Source organism: Diadema antillarum, unplaced genomic scaffold (genome assembly GCF_040938485.1).
Source record: "Diadema antillarum isolate AM-2024a unplaced genomic scaffold, OU_Dant_1.0 scf00000066, whole genome shotgun sequence".
Taxonomy (NCBI): domain Eukaryota; kingdom Metazoa; phylum Echinodermata; class Echinoidea; order Diadematoida; family Diadematidae; genus Diadema; species Diadema antillarum.
Window position 1 is genome coordinate 2526383 of NW_027270955.1, and position 22681 is coordinate 2549063.

Sequence of the window (22681 nt, forward strand, 5' to 3'; positions counted from 1 at the left end):
TGACTGCAGGAATAAGTGAACTCGAAATGGACATGATCGCTATTGGAAAATCCATACACTTCAGTAACTATACGGAAAGCATTTTGGAAAATGTGCAGCTGCTGAAGTTCATCTAGAATCGTTCCCAGATCGAGTGGAAGAACAGGAAAAAAAAAAGAGTGTCGGCAACCAAATGAGAGGTGGAAAAGACAAGAAAAGAAACACAAGAAATGAAGCAAAAAGAAGTAGCAAAGAAGGCCTCAATGAATGACTAAGCTTCTTTGCCATGGAATGACATTTTCCCACTGACATTTCTCCTCTCCGTCATGATCTGCGAGTGCCAATGACGTAAAAGACGATACTGATATGGACTCTCGAGTGAAAACGTATCTTTGTCATTAACATTTTACAATCTGTCGCTTTGACTGGCTTCCATTTTTCATCTGAAAGGGGATAAGCAGCTAGATTTTAAACACGTCTCTGCAAATATTACTACTGCATCTACTGCTACTAATGATGATGATGATAATGTTGATGATGATAATGATAGTACTAATGACAGAAATAACAATAATCCACTAAATCTATGTGTCAGCTCTATTACTTATACAAGGTTGAAGAAAAACATTCAGATATGGTGTGTTATGAAACCCGAACATTATTTCAAGGGATATTTGACTTTCAAGAGAAACTCAACGTTTCCTTCGAGTTGACTGAAATGAACTAGGTATTCTCAAACAAGAAGGAAGGACAGGGATATTAAAGACGCCCCCCCCCCCCAACACACAAAAAGAAGAAAGATATCATGAAATAAGAGTGGTGTACCTTGAACTCTCCTATAGGCTTATTGAATGGTGTGAAAAATCATTGCTGCAAAAGTTTTCAATTAATACAGGAATCTTCTTTGAAGTTACATAGGTAACTATGATAAAAAATGACTTTTTCGAATCAGACTACTTGGAGTTGTGATGTTCTAGCATGGTTATTTTCTTCTTCTTCTTCTTTTTTTTTTTTTGGGGGGGGGAGGGTCATTGATAAATCAAAAACACAGATGACTCTATGGGAAAGAGTGATTGGAGACTTGCTTAGGCGATAGACATAGAATAACCATTTGATTTGAGTGTAAGTGTATTGTCACACAGTCATGTACAGATAATTTGCGAGAGGATATCTTTGAGGTCAGTAGAATCCTTATGATTTGTACAGTTTTCCTTTTTTTCTCATCTGTTTGATTCATTTCAATCCATTCATTTGAGTGTTCTTAAACTGGCAGTTTCTCTGCAGAAAGAGTGACTCTATTTTACACTTTTACACGCCTGTAACTGGCGCAATACTACCAGAAGGTAATTGATAATGTATGTAAAGAATACCTACCGTATTCTACACACATACTTGTATTGACTATGCATTTTGTATACACTGTATGATATATTCACTTTAAGAAAACTTTTTTTGTCCCCGCCGAACGAGTTCGAGCAGGGGACTATGAAACGGGCTCCGTACGTGTGTGTGTCCGTGTGTGTGTCCCTATGTCTGTGTGCCGTGTGTGCGTCCGTGTGTGATCAAAATGTTCAATTTCCTACTTCTCTGTCATTTATGAGCCAATTTTGATTCTGTTTGCTTCATATGATAGCACTACATGGGGGCTTTGAAACTTCTACACAGAATTTCAGCTGTGACCTTTGACCTTGACCTTTGACCTATATTGTACATTTTGCCACAAAATGCTTCTCCTCCGCCATTTTTAACCCGATTTCGATTCCGTTTGCTTTATGTGATGGCACTAGGTGAGGGCTTCAAAACTTCTACACAGAATTTTGACCTTTGACTTCTTTGACCTTTGACCTTGATTTTTGACCTATATTGTACATTTTGCTACCAAATGTTACTTCCGGCGTAGATATATATTACGCACCGCGTAATTTCTACTTTTCCTTGTTCTTGTTACATTAAATGCTTTTTTTTTTTTTGCTCGTACGTCTACTTGTACGCAGTTACTACAGCGATCGTTTGGCAATGTTAAAACTTAAATTGCATGCAAGTCTCCTGTTTAGGCGATACGTTAAGCTCGGTATTATGGAATCCTAGGACTAAGATTACAATGATATCACCGGAAAATATCAAATAGAAAAGGCATTTTAAAGTGATGACAGAGTTAGGAAGATATCTAGCTTTAGAAAAAAAAGAGAAAGAAAATACAAATATATGGTCTTTAAAAGGTCTGAAGTTGGTACACACACCGGCCAGTGATGAAGAGAAAGACGTGGGTTTTGTTTCCATGACTAGATTAAGATCATAATGTTTTATATCGATTGGATGGCTGCCGTGGTGATTTCCTGTGTGTGTTTGTGGGGACGATAACGTGGATGGTAGAAGCAGAGGAGCAGGCTAACATGGGACAGAATAATGGTAACATAGGGCCTATACTGTGTTACTTGTGTATATTTAGACCCACAAATAAATATGAAATACATGTATGTATACAGCATAAGACTTGACGAAATTAGTACAGTTTTCGTCAATATGTGCAAGGTTTAAGATAGTGACGGGACTGCTTATCTGTTTTTCATTTTATTTGTTTACATTTTTCGAAGATTGTGATCACAACTGAATCTCATAATTCACTACGTATATTACTTTGTTCTTTCTACGGCAGACCCTATTCAGTGCTTGATTTAATGCCAAAGTATAACTCACAGAAGTAACTCAAGAAGCAAGTGGATCTAGTTCTCATTTAATTCTGCTCCTCAAGTAGTAGCAAAATGCATGCAAACTCACATTGTGATGTAGAAATGTATAGAGCATGATTTTCTGTTTGTTTGATGGCTGTAATACCAATGTATAGTTTTTTCTACTTCTCATACATGCAAATGCTTAACAATGCTGTTGCGGATGCTTAACAAACAAGCTGCTGCGGATCAATCGCATAACATTTGAGGATATTTCCACTTCATCGCACTTGCAAAGTGCATTTTGACACTTAAAAAAAGTCAAACAGAAACAGAATAGCACTGACATACCACTTAAGTATATTGTGATAAGTTAAGACAAATGATAACGCCAAGTGTCAGATGATATCATGAACTTATAAGGCCTGTATAAGGAAATAATGATCACAGTACAATTAAGGAATTCCACCTTAAAATGTTCCTGTTGGTTTTCAACACAGTTAAAAGCAAAAAGATTTGATAATGTCATAGACTCACAACTGTCGTTTAGGTTTCAATACAAAAGTATCATAACCGTCATTTTTTTGTTGTTTCTTTTGTCGATAACTTTGGCAATTACAATTCATTCAAATCTGAGGAATAAATATTTGAATATATCATAAGAAAAACCCTGAAATTAATGAGTAATGAGAATAAACAAATGGGATAACATAGGGCATTCATTTTACAGTGCACTCCCGTTACAACGAACACTGTTATAACGAAATTTCGTTATAACGAAGTAAAACTTCTGGTCCCAAAATTAACACCATTAAAGTGTATGGTACAAAATTCGCTTATAACGAACACTGTTATAACGAAATGCGGATTGCTTTCGAAAATACGTAGCGGAACAAGCATTTATAGCGTCTCTGCACGGGCGAATGCTTCACATCACTGTGTGTTCGCTCCTTGTGTCACGCACAGTTTCTGAGGGGAACGTGCGTTTAATATTGTAATACAATAATCCCATCCCATTTCACATAGCTTTCCAGTGTATGATGAGTATTCAGCAAACAGAATATGATATATATATATATATATATATATATATATATATATATATATATATACATATATATATATGCGTGGTTTCCTTGTTTTCGTTACATATTGTATTTGTTCGGTTATAACGAAATTTGGTTATAACGAAAGAAAACTGCCGGTCCCGAGCATTTCGTTATAACGGGAGTGTACTGTATCTCGTTTATGACACCCCGTTCAACAGTCGAGCGAGCTATCATTTTGACCTTTGTACTGCACGTCCATGTTGCCTCTTTTGTACGCTCACGGTCAACTTAATGAGAGTCCAAACGGCGCGGCGTCTTCTCTGTCGCTGCAATACGAGGGAAAACTGACAGAATTTGGACCAGCGTGAAAAATGCAATTTGTAGCACTAAAGTTCGTCTTTTTCGCTTCATCCTTGTTACGTCAAACACATCTAAAGTTATGAAGTGCACTGTACGGATTCTGCTGGAGATAATCGTAACAGTCAGCTTGCACGGTATGTATTTAAGCGATGGTTTGAAGTCGTAAGAAATTGTGAAATAGAAACGTACGACATCATGGTGTATAGACTATATATACACTTGAACGTCACGTTGAGCATATGGGTTATATAAGTGTTGTAAAGCTATCTCTGTTTGACATTTCTTTTTGTGTTAAAGTCCTCTCGGTGATATTATGTTCTTTTATATTATTTTTTTCATAAAAGAGTTAACAGTCTAGGTCTTTTTTTATGATCTTGAAAAATCAGTTATATCGTGATATGTCAGACATTTCGACATTTTATCATGAGACGGTACGAATGCATATTCCTTGTGATCTGTGGACTTTATTCTAAAAAACAAAGCGCTGTGTACATAAATGCGTGCCTATTAATACATGCACAAAATATGCATTTGCTTCCGTCTGTTCTTATTATATACGCTAATAATGTAAAGAATCTATAATGCCTAGGTCGAAACTTATGAATACATTATGTACTCTACGTTATAATTCAGAGCAAACACGACGTTTGTCTCTGTGTGTGTGTATGAGTGTCATCTGTTTTTCATATGTACGTCCCTATAGTGTGAAACGAAAATGATCCCATATCATACTTTGATACCTATCTATGGTATCTGTCATTTTATCATAACATTTATCCGGTTCTAAGAACAAGAGTAAAAATATGAATTACTTACTTTCTCTGTCTGTGTATTGCCGGTCATCAGCTGTCATATAGGGCCTTAAACTAACTGGTTAATTATTTTGTCAGAAGCTTTGGGACAGGTCGTTGTCGATGTAATATATACAGTCAAGTCTCTAAACATGCAGCTGCAGGTAATGTCGATTACATAGTAATGGCAATGATAATAAGATCATGGAATCTAATAAAGAAAAAAGTGGGCGGAAAGTACGTGTAAGGGGCTAGGACGTTAACGTATTTTCTCTCACACACACACAAACAATAAAGTTATGTATGTGTAACTATTGTTATAGGTGGAGATACCATGTCTTCTCGTTCAATTTGTGTATATGCTGTTGTGAGTGATATCACTACATGAAATCAAGGGGAACTTACAAGGTTTTGTGTAGCTTTCATGACGGAACAAATTCATATTGATAAAAATGATGTCCATAGCTTTACTATTTATCTGGCTGTGGTAAATCTCCCATGTGGTTGTTTGATGGTTTTCCCTCATTTGGTTTTCCCTCATTTGGTTGAAGTAAAATTGAGATATGGTGTTGAGTTCCCCTTTTGGTTAAAGCCTTATGATTCTTTTAACTTATATTATTTCGTATGCATTTCAGATATTCACATTTGAATAATATCATATTAATGATATACTTCACGATTGGTCAACAGTAGTTTGGAAGCAGATTCAAGTGGCAGGGGCGGATCCAAGAATTTTGTAAGGAGGGGACGCCTTCACAAAATTAAAAGAGGGGCGCAGGCGCCCCCTTAATGTCTTTCTTTTCATTTCTTTTGTTTTGACAAACAATTACCGGGAAAGGGGGGCTCGCCGGATGTGCTCCCTTTGGATCCGCCATTGAAGTGGTTAACGGTTTTGTTTGAATATTAGTAGTCATGCATGTGTGCGCAATTCAGATCAGCCTTTGGCTATCTTTTAGAGTTCTGAAGGAGCGAATCTTTTTTTTTTTCTTTTTTCTTTTTCCAAAACTGTACTTCAACTATTGACTGTTAGAAGTATGTTGACGATGTTTGTTTGGTAAATGTATTTCGTTTCTTTCATTACATTTCTATCATTTAATTTTCTTCTTGTGGCAGGACAAGTAGAATCGCAACATGTACCGGTAGACGTGGTGTGGACGGAACCTCACGCTGTTTTCTGGAAAGGAGAGCAAATGGCCAGTCTTCCCTGTTTATTCCAGGGAAATCGATTCGCAGTCTCTTGGAAGAAAGGTTATATTCCATTGTCAAACCACGCCATTAGATGACATTGAATTTCAATTTTTGTGTTGCATGTTTGGTACATTGTTGCAGGGACTACTTGAATCTTTTTATGTAAGTTTGTTTGCTAGCTGTATTTTTTTTATCCATTAACTCTTCATGTGCCATGGGGAAACCCCCTTTGTGCCGCATTATTCTGAGACACTAAGGGTTTCATATTTTGAGAAAACATTCTGTTTTTCAAGTCTATGAAACTTCTATAGATTTCTGTTGAGCTGGGCAAATAGTGAGTAAAGTTGTAGAGAAAATGCCAAGCTTTGCTTTGCTGTATTATTGTATGACAAATCTATGATTGTTTTTCTTTCACATAGCCAGTAGCTACATTACTGCAAAGGCATGGCTTTTGCACACAAAACAGTGACAGAAACTTCGAAATTACTCTCAAATCCAGTAGAGAACACCTTTTGACAGTCAATATCTACACGAAATGCAAGCTATATGTGAGTGGAACGGAAGCTTACATTCAATTTCAATGGTAGCAATATTATGGAATTGTTTTTTGAAACACACCAGTTAACTGCTGATAACTACTGTCTTGTATATAACCAATCTCGGCATCACATTTGGGGTTAAACGAACCACATTATGGGACGATTTTACTTGAAGGGTTGACATGTATTACGTTAAGGGTTAAAACGTGTTGCATTTATGGTGAAAATGCATTGCATTTTGCAAAGATATTGCAGTTAGATTAGAATATATTACATTTAGGGTCAATATTACTTCTAGGGTTGACGTACAATATTATTTTATGTACTACGTACACTTAGGATAAAAATGTATTACGTCGAGGGTTGCTATGTTATTTAGGGTTTTAATGTGTCATTAACACTTAGGGGTGGTACAAGGTAAACTTCTTCCTGATGATTGAAAGGCTGAGCTATACGCTCTCTGGTCCACTCTCTCCGTTACAGGTGAAACTGATCTTACGGCAGAGGAATTGATAGTATGGCAAAACGGGGAAAAGATTGGAAAGCGGTTCGATGACGGTTCCGTCGACATACTTGTAAGCCAAAACTACAGTCTGGTATTCAAACAACCTGTCGATTTCAGCATCGCCGGAAAGTACGTCTGTCACGTCATGGACGACAAGTATGATGTCTACTCAAACAGTACCATGGTCACAATTCGTGGTAAGTTCTAACTCATACAATTTTGACGAATGCATTGTTGGTCTTTCTTTGACATAATACTTGAAGCTCACTATAGCACAGCGTCATCCTTAATCTGTTAGATAGACAGAAGATAGATCTGCTTAGATAGATCTACTCTTTTTTACAAATCCTTTCAATTATTTTGCTGTACTTTGACATCTTTGCATGTTTTCTAGTGTTTATGGCACACGATTCTGAATAGTATGTTCTTTTGATTTATAAAGAGAGAAAGAGAGAGGGTAACCTCTTCAACCCTATGCAGTAATATAATCTTAGCTTGTTCTTATTGTTGAGTCTATAATAGTGTTGCTCTACGCGAGAGCAGACATGTGGTATAGAAGACCAGCAACTTGTAAAATGTTACAGTCCACGCCATGTGACCATGCACAATCCTCTGATTGACTGTTAACTCTAATACTGCCACCGATCATCAGTTCACGTTACGTTCAAATGGCTTTGACGTTTCTGGTCTGAGAAGGGAAAACATAGAGACGGATAACCGACAATGTTGATCTGGATTTTGGCAAGTGATCAATCTATAAACGATTTGACTATTATAGAAGAGCGACTACACGTAAAAAATTCCAGATGTAAGCAAACTAAATTAAGAGAATAAAGAGTAACTCAACGAATGATTTAATTTCATTGTATTCTCAACAAAAAAAAATGAATCAAAGCAACAAGTGAACTTTGGACAAATCAAGGAATTTATAATATGTCCGAAAGAAAACATCTCCGGTGAGGAAGTACGAATAATCTGTATTGGCTTCAGCTCTATACGTATGATTGCTTGCAAAAACTCAAAATCATAAATTTATCGTTATTGACAGATACGTAATAAAATGAGGCATAGGGCATAACTTCAAGTATATCAAAACTGATCTATGTATATAATGAACTAAGACCATCAAAATAGGGAGTAAAAATCGCAAAGGAATATTGTAGGAAGAACAAAAACGAAAAAGCCTTTGTAAAGGGATTTAGAACGGACGTTATAAATGCAATTAATCTAATATCAACATGTAATAAAGGAAAACACCACAACGCACACACACACACATACACACACACAGTGGCGTATCTAGGGGGGGGGGGGGCAAGGGGGCACGTGCCCCGGGCGCCACTCCTTGGAGGCGCAAAAAACAAAAAAAAAACCGAAAAAAAAGAAGAAGAAAAAGAAAAAAAAAACGAAGAAGAAGAAGAAGAAGAAAAACTCGCCCGGAAGGGGGGGGGGGGCAGAAAACCAAATCAAACAAGATAAAAACAAAACATGATGATGACGCATACAAAATGACAATGTTTATTGCGTTCACACAAGAATTCCATGTTCTGTCAGCTGAAATACAAAAATTTTCGGCTCGCTCGCTGCGTTCGCTCGCCAAAATTTCTATAAATAAAGAAGGTAAGCACAAAACGTGACGATGACGCGGACAAAATGACAATGTCTATTGTGTTCACACATGTCATTTTATATTTAGCAAGCAAAATGTTTCACGGAGCAGCGACTACAATTTCTTTCGTTCTGAAGCGATCGCCAATTGGGTCAAAAGAGTGCGCCAACGGTTTCGAACATACGGGGGGGGGGGGAGGGGGGCGCAAAAAAAAATCAAGCAAGATAAGAACAAAACGTAGTGATGACGAGGAAATGTGCAAATTTCGGCTCACTCACTCGTACTAGTTAGAGTATTTTTTTTTTCCAAGTCCACAGTTTGTTGGTATAAATCGTTATCTATAAGGCCGTCACTATTATCTTGATTAGGATTGTAAGATCAAATAAGCAAAAAATGACAACAATTCAATGTTTTGTAAGCTCAAATACAAAAATTTTCGGCTCGCTCGCTGCGCTCGCTCGCCAAAATTTATCCAAAAAAAGAAAAGAAAAGAAGAAGATAAGAACAAAACGTGACGATGACGCGCACAAAATGACAATGTCTATTGTGTTCACACATGTCATTTTATATTAAGCAGGAAAAATGTTACACGGAGCAGCGGCTGCAATTTCATTCGTTCTGAAGCGATCGCCGATTGGATCAAGAGAGGACGCCAACGGTTTCGAACATAATGGGGGGGCGCAAAAAAAATCAAAAAAGATAAAAACAAAACGTAATGATAACGCGGAAATACGCAAATTTCGGCTCACTCGCTCGTACTAATTTAGAGTACTAGTATTATAAGTCCTCAGTTTGTTCTATAAGGCCGTCACTACACATTATCTTGATTGGAATTGTAAGATTTGATTAGCAAAAAAAATGACAAGAATTCCATGTTTTGTAAACTGAAATATCAAAATTTTCGGCTCGCTCGCCAAAATTTGTCAAAATTCATTACATTTAAATCACCCTCAAAAGACCCCTTAAAAGTGCTTGAAAAAGCATATCATGTGGACTTTGTTTAAAGTCCCTACCGGGATGGGGTTGGGGTTGAACACTTTTTCAGAAATTAGGGGCGCAATTTTCGCGCTTGCCCCGGGCGCCGTTTTCCCTAGATACGCCACTGCACACACACACACATAAAGCCCCCGTTCCACTATCACGATTTGGACCCCGATCTGTCCCGATCTAGCAGATCGGGAGAGAGCGGCAAAAGCGTACGGGGATCGGAAGCATCGTAGCAGCAGCGTGTGGAGGTCGGGGTTGGAGCGGACATTTTTTCAGATCGGGAAGAAATTTTGAACCGGTTCAAAATTTCTTCCCGATCTCCCCGATCAAAATTGGCATATCTTTAATCGTACTGCAAGCGGGGAGAGCGTAGTGACAGCGTAAACACAGCGGGGAGAGCGTAGTGACGGCGTAAACGCAGTGGGATGAGCGTAACAAGGTCTTTCTGAGCGTAGTAACATCGGCACAAGAACGGGAAGTAATTTTAGCTGTAATTTTCGAAGAAGAAGAAGAAGAGATGAAGAAAAAGAAGAGAGGAAAGCAGCGAAGCAGCTACCCAAAAGGCGAAGAAAGAGAGACTGCACGTGATGCTGAAAGAGAAGGAAGAGGACATAGCAGAATTTTGAAGAATATGAAATCATCTACAACTGGAGGAAGACGGACTATAAAAGCAAGAAAAAGCCTTGGAAAAATCAGCACGTCTTTTTTATACAATGCATTGCTGCAAAAGAACCGTGAGTTGAGGAGCCTCTTCGAGGTCCACAGTATATTTCTTCGGTTCTGCATGCTAATAAGTTGACTGACTGCAGACCGACAGTCGAATCGGGGTACATCGGGGCACATCGGGCACTTTTCAGCTCTCTGAACGGGGTAACAGCGTGATAAGATCGTATAGATCGTTCAGAGCGTAGATACAGCGTGCATCGATCGGATAACATCGGCAACATCGCACTGACAGCGTAGCTACATCGTTCTAAAGCGTACCGGCAGCGGCGGAGATCGTAATGTCTCATTCCCGATCATCGTAGTAAGAGCGTAGCAAGCACTTGGTAGTTGTAACTGCAGCGTACTTAGAGCGTTCTAACATCGTACTGTGTCCAGATCGGCTCAGGTTTTACCCGATCCTTCCCGACCTGAGAAAATTGTCAATCGTAGTGAGAACGGCATAGTGGAACGGGGGCTTTAGAAATGCATAAAGTATGACACTATATGATGCATAAGCACCTCATATTTTGCTGGAAGGAAGAAATAGAAGATTTATATATAGAAAAGCAAGGCAATGTTTATTTAATGTGCCTTGGACAATGTTGGAGTTTTTAACATAACAATGTCGGAATTTCGGAGCTCGGGTATTTGTTCCAAGTTCATGGTGTCACTATCGGCAACCAAGGACAGGCTGGTGGTAGTGTCGCTGCCCGAAAAGCAGTGGATGACAGGTTCGAGCCCCACTGGTTCCTTTTTTCGAGTCCCACTAGTTCCTTTTTTTTTCGACATGTGAAAAATGAAACAAAATCAACAGCTGAACTTTGGACATATCAAGGAATTTGTAATATGTCCGAAAGAAAACATCTCCGGTGAGGAAGTACGAATAATCTGTATCGGCTTCAGCTCTGTAACTATTACTTGCAAAAACTCAAAATCATGAATTTATGGTTATTTACAGATACACTATAAAATGAGGCATAGGGCCTAACTTCAAGTATATCAAAACTGATCTATGTAATGATAATTAACTAAGACCATCAAAATAGGGAGTAGAAATCTCAAAGGAATATTGTAGGAAAAGCCTTTGTAAAGGGATTTATCAACATTTTTTTTTGTTTTCAGTGATCTTTTTATTAATTCCATTTCCTTTGAGAATATAACAATTCAAAAAAAATTACACACATTCTACATAACATCTGTCATAAATCATGTAGATATTCCTACAGTTATGAGACATAATCCATAATCCATAAAACACGAATAATCATTCAATTCATTTTAAGTCAGATATCAAACAGAAGAGAGGAAATAGAATGAATTATCCGATCATTCCTTTTTAACTACAAAACAAACAAGCAGAATTCATATATGCATTTGTGAGCAATTTAGCCAAACACTAAAAAAACAGGAAATGAAATTTCTATTATATCAAAAGAACGATGACAACAACAACAACATAAACCACCCTCATTCCCACCTTTCCACCATACCCAACCCTCAACTACTCATAACTTTAAACTTTAAACCCCCCCCCCCCAAAAAAAAAACGTCCTTCTCATCTCTAAACCACCTCCCCACCCTCTACACTACATCCACCTCCTTACCCGAGACAGACACACTCCCTCTCATCCACCTCTCATCTCATCCACCTTTCATCCACCCACCCATTTACACACCCACCCTGCACACACATCCGCTTAAAACACACACACACACACACACACACACACACACACACACATCTACTTAAACACACTTCCACACCCCCTGCACACACATTCACTCACCACAACACACAGCTATTTCTGCTCGCATTCAGAACATAATAATTATGCTAATTATGCTTAGGATATATGCTGCATACACACAATACATGCATGCACATACACACATACACACAATATACATATCCACATACCTGCATATATATTCTACATACACAATACTTATCTCTGAACTCAAAAATATCTAAAGAAAAGAAATCAAACACACACAAAAGGGGAGAAGTACGGGTGCATAAATAAACTAATCCTTTACAAATTTTTTAAACATTCCCATTTCAGCAAATGCAAACCCGGTTTATTTCTTCTTATGGCAATATCATTCTCTTCCTTTCGACATTGCATTAATGCCTTTTTTAATTCTACCAATGTCGGTGTCATTAACTGTGACCTCGCTTTATATAACATATGTTTAACTATAAGAATAAGAGTGTTGTACAGTTTGATTCTGTGAGAAGTTCCTTCTAAACCAATATGTATATCCCGCCAAGCTAAATTACGTAACTCTTCTAACTGAAAGTACTCAATGAAATCATGCCATAAAGATTTAACTTTTTCACAGTTCCAAAATAAATGCGAGTAAGTTTCAGAGCTTTTTCCACAAAAGGAACATAAATTATCAGCCACAAAACCAAATTTTAGGAGCTGTTCCTTAGTATAAATCGCCCCGTGTAATAACTTATATTGAAATTCTCTTAAGTCTCCAATTAGAGTTGAACTTCTGGGCCTTATAAAAATATCTCTCATACTTTTATCAGCGAAAACAAATTTTTGGTGTCCATCTCTAATTTCTAAATAGTAAGACTGCTTTAAAAGAGACACGAAATGTGAATAAATCTTCCTGGATTGTATCTTTTTTAAATCTGTAATTTGGCCAAAAAACTTTAAAGGTATATTAAAATCACTGACATCTACTTCATACCAATTGCATAAAATTCCATCATATTTCCCACTTTTCAAAATGGACTCACAAAAACTCCATACATAAGCAATATTTTCACTTTGTAAACCTAAACTTTGAAAATAACTAATTGGTCTTATGGATTGTTTATCAAATAATTGTTCTAAGTGATAAACCTTCCGCTCATATAAATCTGCATTAAATATCATTTTCCCTCTCAATAAAAAATCTTTATTATTAAATATAATTGGATTAATTTTCCCTTCTTCAAAACTTCTGCAGTTATATAAATCTTCCCAGGCAGCTAACATTTCTAGATAAAACGATGGTGCCTTAAGTGAAAGTTTTTTAGTCTCATAATTGCAAAGAAATAAAATTCTACCTCCTACAGCTTTAAAACTGTGATCAAAGTATACTTTCCAACTCATATTTCGTTCTCCATACAAAAGTCTTTTTACCCACATCACTCTCTGAGTTTTCACAAACAATTCAAAATTCATCATTCTCAATCCACCATCCTTGTAATCCTGATACATAATGGCTCGTTTGACGCGATCCTTGCCCTTCCACACAAAATCAAAGCAACTTTTTTGAATTTCATCAAATAACCATTTTGGAACAACAGAGGATGACGCCACATAAATCAATTTAGATAAAGCATAAGTTTTAAGTAAGTGAATTTTCCCCATGATGGTGAGATCTCTTTGCTTCCACCAACCTAAAAGTCTTTTAATTTTACTTAATATTTCTTTATAATTAACTTCCTCCATTCTCTTCCTTTCTAAAGCAAATGTAATCCCTAAAATCTTAATTTCTGTAACTATACTTCCAAACTGAAATTGTGCTACATTCTCTTCATCCTTACCAATAATCAAAACCTTCGTTTTATCCATATTAACCCTTAAACCACTGACTTCCGAAAAAATCTGAAATAAGTTTTGTAGTAACCTAACTGACTCTTTATCTCTTATAAAAATTGTCATATCATCGGCATACAGTATCTGCTTTACTTCAAAATCACCAAGATCAATCCCTCTCAAAGTAGTCTCATTTCTCAAAGCATGTGCCAAAATTTCAATAACTACTAAAAATAAATAAGGTGATAATGGGTCACCCTGACGCACACCCCGTTCTATTCTAAAATAACCGGTTGAAAACCCCTCATTCATTACACAGCTGCTAATATCAGTATAACATGTCTTTATCCAAGAACAAAAAGAAGGGCCAAATCCAAAATTTTTCAAAACGGTTAATAAAAACGAATGAGATACCGAGTCAAAGGCCTTCTCAAAATAAACAGCTATTAAATAACAAGCTATATTATATGACAGACAGTGAAAAATCATATCATCTATTAATCGAATTGCTTCCCCAATATTTCTGTTTTCCATGTATCCCACTTGATCCATGTGTATTATCTCACTCAAAACTTGTTTCATTCTCTTCGCCAAAACCTTTGAAAGAATTTCATAATCCACATTCAAGTGTAATCGGTCTATAATTCTTAATATAAAGAGGATCTTTACCATCTTTTTCTATTAATGTAATGGTCCCTTGCTTCTGTGATACTGATAAATTACCCCTATCATACGCTTCATTCAATACTTCAACTAAATGCCTGCCTAAATATGGCCAAAAAATGATATAGAATTCCACCGAAAGCCCATCATTACCTGGAGCTTTATTATTTTTCATTTCTTTTAAAACTTCATAACATTCATCTATAGTAATCTTTCCTTCACAAAATTGTTGACTTTCCTCACTTAACTTTGGAATACTTTTAAAAAAGAAACTTTCATTTAAAACCTCTTTTACTGCACCCCTCTTCTTTGAATATAATGTTTCATAAAAATTTCGAATTAACTTCAAAATTTCATTTCTATCTTTTATAACAAAATTATCTTCACTATATAATTCATATATTATAGTTTTCTTTTTATTTGATTTTAATAATTGTTCAAAATATTCTTTATTTCTTTCCCCGTTCTCATACCAGGCTGCTCGTGATCTAACTTTAAGTCCTTCCAATGATCTATCATATAATTCACTCAGCATTTTTTTCTTTTCAACATATTGTGTATTTATTTCTAAAGAAGCAGCAGCAGTTAATAAATCTTGCTCTAAAATTTTTAATTCCTTTTCTAACTTTTCAATATTCATTCGCCTTTCCTTTGCTTTTCCTTTCGAATATTTTCTTGCATATTCACTCATCTTCATTTTTAAAAAATCCCAAAAAACTAATTTATCATTAAATGCATCTTCCCACGTTTTCATAATACTTTCTATTTCCGTTATCATTCCTTCTACAAATTCTTTATCATTACACAAACTGTTATTAAATTTCCAATACGATTTACCCCTACAGTTATAACTTTCCGGAACAAATTGTAATTCTAATCTAATACCGGAATGATCAGGAGTAACAGATGTCATAATTTCACAATTTCTTACTAGTCGCACCATGTGGTCTGATATGAACCAATAATCTAAACGAGTTTGTACTAAAGGGTTTAACTGTTTGAAAGTAAATTGCTTACTGTCCGGGTTTCTTTTCCTCCATATATCTAATAAACTATATTTCTTAAGAAAAAAAAATTCAAATTCTCTATAAATTTACTCTTTGAAGGTGTTTTAGGCCCTATATAATCCAAAGTTTCATTCAAAATTGCATTAAAATCTCCTCCTAGAATAAGAGAACATTCACAAGGACAGAAATCTGATATAAGTGCATCTATTTTTCCCAGAAATTCCGTTTGTTCCCATGTTTTATCTCTTGTTGGAAAGTAAACATTACCTAATAACAACTGAGAGTCAAAAATGTTTCCTTTTAAAAAAATATAACGACCCATATCATCAACTTTTATTTGATCAACTTTGATATTACCACCAGAAGCTATTAAAATTAGAACACCTCTGCTGTGACTTGAGCCGTGACTAAAAAACATTTCACCTCCCCAATCTCGTTTCCACAAATCTTCGATATCGGGTGAACTATACGTTTCTTGTAACAATACGACATCCCCTCCTTTACTTTTAGCCCATTCAAAAATTCTGTTTCTTTTTTTCCTGTTCCGTAAACCTCTAACATTTACAGAAATTAAAGTTAAACCCGCCATTTTAAACAAATAATTATTCCCAAATGTTGTGACCTTATTGCCCAAACACCATACAATCTCCTTTGAAAATCTTGTAACATCATTAACTTTGATACCGGGCACCTCCACTTACAATCAATACGGGGCTTGTTTTTATCCAAACAAACTGCCGATTTAATACATGCTTCTGAATGCGAGCAGAAACAACCACAACAACACCCCATACAACGTATCAGACATCGAACCACACCAAAGCCCTTAACCTTACAATCCCTGGCATATACCCTAACATACCCCCATCCCTCCCTCCTATTACAGCCTAAATTATCCCAATCTCTAATTCGGTGACAGAAGCCTAATACCCATGTACAACATATACCTACCCAGTACACAACTTCAAACATTACAGAAATAAACCTCCAAACCAAAACAACTAACCAACTTTCCATAACGCAAGGAGATGATTGAAAGCGGCCCTCCACCATGCATCTCCGTACAGAAAATGAGTTTCTGCAAAATCTGTATACTTTACCCCAACATAACCTTAAAAAAAAAAAAAAATTCCTGCGTAACATGCATGCACCGATTTGACCCGGGTGGATGATAATGACTTCCTATATTAACTGCCAACAGATTATTCAAGTCATGCATAATGAATATGAAACCTGCCGAACCAAGAATCCGTACCGGGTACATTTTGGGTGTGGTGCAACACACTACCTAGTCCAGATTCTGGACGTTTTCTTATCATTACGCATCCACGCGCGCTCCACAGCTTATCGCGCTATCCCCTGTAACCGCTCGATATCGATGAGGGCGCCAACAAACCTGTCCGAAAAAAACGTCCAGAATGGTTTGACAGTGCGTAGGGTCAAAAGTTCATATTAGGTATGCTGACGTAATGCCCTATCTCTCGCAAGCTCATTGCGTATGCATGAAAACTAAGGGATCGATCACAGAAAAGTTCTGTGGGATCGATCGATCTGCAGCCAGCTGTGTGCATTGCACCGTGAATTGCGATCTGCAACAATTACTAATTATGTAACAGAGATGCCTGCATTTTTGCACAACACACATTATCACAATCAAAGAGCCAACTCTTTGATCACAATGCAGTGTGATACATGTACTCAGTTCTTCAGTGATCCGTACCATGCATTGTTTGCACAGCTGAATCGTGCAACGTTTTTGACTGGCTGAAAGTTATGGTTGCAGTCATGTCCGACCTATACTTTCACGTGGTGTTTTGGACTTTGTTGTGCCCAGATTCGATGATGAGATGACTTGAATATTATTCTTGAGATTGAAAATGGCGAGCTACAAATCGCCATCTCGCCAATGTATGATTTGTGATGTGCCACTTCTAACGTCCAAACACTACATAAAACTGCAAAGAACTCTGTGAAGGTCGTGAGATGTGGACCTCAAGAAAAGTTGGAAGATTTGTTTGGCGATGTTATTGTTGGTAAAGGGGATCAAATTCGATCATTATGTTGGGTTTTTTTTGGGGGGGGGGGGATTGTGCCAATCATATTTATTAAAGGAAATAATTTTGTCATCAATTATTCTTCCTTAATAATATTGTATGATGAAATATTCAGAAATTAAAGAAATTCTTTAATTGACATAGGCACTTGTATGCACCTGTTTTCACTATTATCTGGCCCACTAAATAACAATATAATTTTGTAATGTAAGCTCAGGGCTGTGAGATGTAGGTTCTATGAACCGCTACTTAGCTATGTATGGTATACAAGATATCAAGCATACCTATTCTGATCAGGGGTGGTGGAGGTGAAGGGGATAGGGTACAAACACATTACACAATTTGTAGTGCAAAGTTTTGAAGTACATGTAAGGAACCAGAAGGTGCCTTTTTTAGAGAGCAGTCTAAATTTAAAGAATTGCGCTAAGTTTGCACAACTTTTATAATTTTATTACCACTTCATGTAGGGCTTACTGGGCAGTTAGACCGAAACTATTCACTTTGATAATTTCTGTAACAGAGACAATCAGACCGATATCCCTGTTGTAAGAATACCCCGTCACTCGGTGTTTTGTTTGGTAGTCTTCATGATAATAAAGCTAAACTTAGTAAACCAAGATGAAGTAGGCCTATTCATATCAAAAGACAGTCTGCCAAAGCAACTTGTTTTTTTTCTAATTCACAAACATTTATTAAAGGGGGATATCAGCGTGAAATTATGCTTGGGAAATGTGTGGGCCATGCACACAACACACACAAACACATACACGCATGTGTACACACACACACACACACACACACACACACGAACATACACAAACACATGCACACACACACACACACACTCACATGTTAGCAATTTGATTAAACCCCCTATTACAAATCACATCCAAATTAAAACATTGTACATGTACTTTGTACATACAGCTGTACAGTGTAGTAGACTTTACTTTTTTCAACGTTTATGGCACCTGATTATTGGTAAATAAGTTTAGATTTTTTTTTTTCAGTGTTGAGGTGTGGTCAGGAAATACATCAATTTATCACTATTGTACTTTGAAATGTACAATGTACAGTGTACATGTACATTATGTGCAATATATGTACTGTTACATACACTGTGTAGTCTTCATTATTTCATGTACAGTTAGAGCAGACAGCAAAGTGAAAACAAATGGACTACGAGTAGTGTAATTTGAGCATATGTATAACTTGTACATTTTTTTAATCACATTACTTCTTAAGCCTTCATTATAAAAATTTGGCCATGATGGTAAAACTGTTAACGTTGTACCAACTACCAAGGAAGTTTCGAAGCTAGCATCCCACTCCCAACTGTCAATAATGAGTTCAAAAAGTTGTCACTCTGGGAAGGACATTCAAAATAATTCCTCAGGTGTATAAGTGTCTTTAAAGTTGGATATTCTGTGCCACCAAGTACTCATAAGGAACTGAAATAAAATGTTCTATAGTTGATAAAATATTAGGCATATTTCAGTTGTTTCTCCAAGCTCTTGAAATTCCTTCATTATACACTTTCATTTGTACATGTACATGTACAAGTACTGTAATATACAATACATTTGCTGTATATTCATGATAGTTCACGATCATTGTTCAACAACAGTGCATTATTTCAAACAAAATACATTGTAAACTGTTTGACTCTGAATTTTGATGTCAGAGAAATAATTTGATATGTCACATTTCAGTCTGATTACCATGTGTAGTAGACTCTCATTACACATCAAAAACACAGGATTAACACAAACTGGTTACAAGTTATGACAAAGAAATCTTCGTTTTTTTCATTTGTTGCGCTTTACAACAATTCTTGGTTTAAAAAAAATGCTTCGAAGTTCAAAAAAGAAAATAAATTCATTGCTTCACAGTTCAAACTATAGGTACAAATGTTAATGTGCATTAACAGAACTAGTTTTAGTTTTATCAAAATGGGCCAAAGAACATACTGTACTTCTCATGAATGATTTTCTATGTAAAGAAAGTATATGTAAACAAGTTCTTGGTAGTTGTACAACTCAAAAACATACTCTAAACATGTGTACACTTGTATGTACATGTATGCATAGATGAACATGCGATGTACAATTACATGTGCAGACAAACAGCATAATAGTTCAATTTTCAAACACCCACCCAAACACCCAAAACACACAGCCCATCCCCACTTGGCATGGTCTGTATGTAAATGCACATGTAATCCACTACATCACAAAAACACAACCTTGAACTAAGATATTTCAACTTTTCCATAATTTTATCACTTGTAATTACGATATGTACCCATCAACATGTCCAATGAAATGAAAATATTCACGCCTAAAAAATAAAGTACAGTATGAAAAGTAGGTGTGTACAAATGTACATTGTATTTGCTTCTATGAATAAGAGCAAGGTACAGTAATTGCAGTGATAAAAAGAAAATTATTGTACATGTAGCATGGAACTGCAAAAATTCAGGTCCAAAAATTCAGGTACACCAGAAACCAATGTACCAACCACTCACCATTACAAACCTTAAGGAGGAAAAACACCCACAGTGGGTTCTTGTTTGAAAACAATCATATGAATTCTCTAAAAAACAATTTTCAAATCCCAAAGGTACAAGCTAAGCTACATGTACATGTGTTTACGTGACATTTTTCATAAAAAAAAAAAAAATCTCAGCTCCGATGTACAGCTGTACAGCTGTACATGATTCTTCATGTTACCAGTATATCTGATAACTCCTGAAAATTGAGTGCTTTTAAAAGGTGGATATAATCGTCTAGATCACTTGGGCATCCACACAAAACCGTACTGTGTACGTTGCCTACGTCAACACCCAGGCCAGACGCAATGGTAGCTATCAGGGCCCCATTTCATAAAGATTTGATCTGACAGCAACTCTTGCTGGACTGGCAGTTGTCATGGTAATGACAAGAATCCAGCTTCCTGATTGGCTGTTGCTATTGGAAGTTGCCATTCCAGCAAAAGTTGCTATCCTAACATCTTTTATGAAATGGGGCCCAGAACTCTGATTTCACCATCTGTTAATACCATGCTGTCAACAATTTCCTTTTGGATATCAGTTTCCGTGTTCCGGTGGTACATACATGTATAAACTTATTAACATACCTGTGGCAACCTTCTGGAAGCAGTGCCATAAAGGTTATCTTATCATCCTTTCACAACATGCACCATGGATCTTCAAGTCATCTGCCAGCCACTTGAACATTGTATCTAAATCTCTTGCAGCAGACTTGACAACATGCTTTATATTTTGCTTGTCCGGCAACTGATTTACCCATACATAATTGCGAAGAGCAAAGTTTTCGATGATACAGCTACGCACATCTCTGGTTGCAGTGGCTGTCAGGGCAACAGCGGGACTGACGACTTGAGTTTCGATCGTAATTCACCCAATTTTCCATACACTGCTCGAAATGCTTTGGTGTCTCCAGATGCAGTCCCCCTATTTGAAAAATAAGAAAAAAAAAAACACCAGTAAGATTAAAATAAAAAAACATTTTCTACATTGCACATGTGATTTTAATAATGCCTGCAGTCTCTTCAATGCATAGCGCATAGCCATAAGACTGCATAATTTTAATCTATAGATGAACAAGTATTGTAAGGGAACATAATGTGTAAACGGTTATAACAGATACGCCGAGAGAGGGCGGAAAGAAGAACGAAAGATGGCGACTGTCCTCAGAGGACCTATGTTGACGATTCGGTACCGAAGACCGAATCAAAGTGTTCAAAAGGCAACCCTGTCTGGTTCTAGTGTCATTCCCTGTTGTGCAAAGTTGTCCCCTTTCAGTATGAGTACATTTGCATACTGAAGCATGTTCCTATTTGAGTTTTTCTCAATGTACATGCACATGAAGAATTAGTCTGTGGGCCACAGCGTGTGTCTCGATTGCTCCTCTGTCTGTGTAGAGGAGCAAAGCCAACGAGACACAGGCTGTGGCTCACAGATCAAAGCCAATCAAGGCAATAGGCCTATGTGTAATTGCATTTGTATGCGAGAAAGTTACAGTAGTTACTGTACTGCTACTGTACAAAACAATTAAACCAGTGCAGCTACGGTGTTAATAATTTATTACAATTACACAGGATTTGACTCAGGTCAGTACACCTAGGAACACTCACAAGAGTAGTACTGTAGTAGAAGCCTGACATGTGTTTACCCTACCCTGCCTAGAGGCCAGACATTTGGCTACATTTAGTTTTACAATCATTTTTTTTTTTTTTTTTTTGTTCAACTAGGGGCCTACAGTTACAGTTTGTAATTCAAGACAAGAGACACGTAATGAAAGTTGCCTTGACGAATCATTTGTAGAAACTGGATAGATCTAACGTTAGATGATCAGATTAGCTTACCGCTAGGCCGCTTGAGTCTCCGACTTGTCACGCAGGCCAAGCAAGATCCATAGCCCTGCTCATCTGGTCCGAAATTAAAGACTTCAAAGGCATGACAACAAGAGCCACAGCTTTCGGAGAGTCTGGTCCATCATGTAGATCTAGTTTGCGAAGAATATCACCGCACAACGGTGCAGCTTGGAAGTTGGAACACCACACTATTGCCGAAACCAGTCGGCATGGAGATAAACAAAATCATGAGTCTATGACCACGCACGGAGAAACGAGATGGTCTACGTGTAGTAGGGACTTCTAAGTTCTGGTTCTGCTGCTGCTCCCCGAAACCGTAAACGAATCCAAGCTTCTCAGTAGCACATTGCACTGAATGCTCTTCTCATTATCACTGTCAGAAAAGCGACGCGGAGACGCTGATGTTGACATCCATTGATCATGGAAACAAGGTTTGGAGGAAATACTTGAAATGCTGCACAGATTTTGGTCGGAAAACGCAAGACTCGGAATCAATACGAAAAGCACATTTGTTACATAAGCAGCAGCAGCCAGTGCCGTATATTAAGAGAGTCTGGCCAACTCGGTTTTTGGCTTACGTGTTTTGAAGCCTGTGATTGGTCAAAAGCTGGTCCCGTGATCTACAGGCGCCATGTCGTT

General features: G+C 37.1%; 1 protein-coding gene across 1 annotated transcript in view; it reads left to right on the plus strand.

The window, feature by feature from the left end:
• Window positions 1-4029: 4029 nt before the first annotated feature.
• LOC139716513 (uncharacterized) overlaps window positions 4030-22681 on the plus strand; it is a 39625-nt gene continuing 20973 nt past the window's right edge. Inside the window, exons 1-3 of the mRNA XM_071628052.1 lie at window positions 4030-4191; window positions 5962-6096; window positions 7059-7277. Of these exons, the coding sequence (XP_071484153.1) occupies window positions 4137-4191; window positions 5962-6096; window positions 7059-7277 (409 nt within the window). The 5' untranslated portion in view covers window positions 4030-4136. The remainder of the gene's footprint in view (window positions 4192-5961; window positions 6097-7058; window positions 7278-22681) is intronic.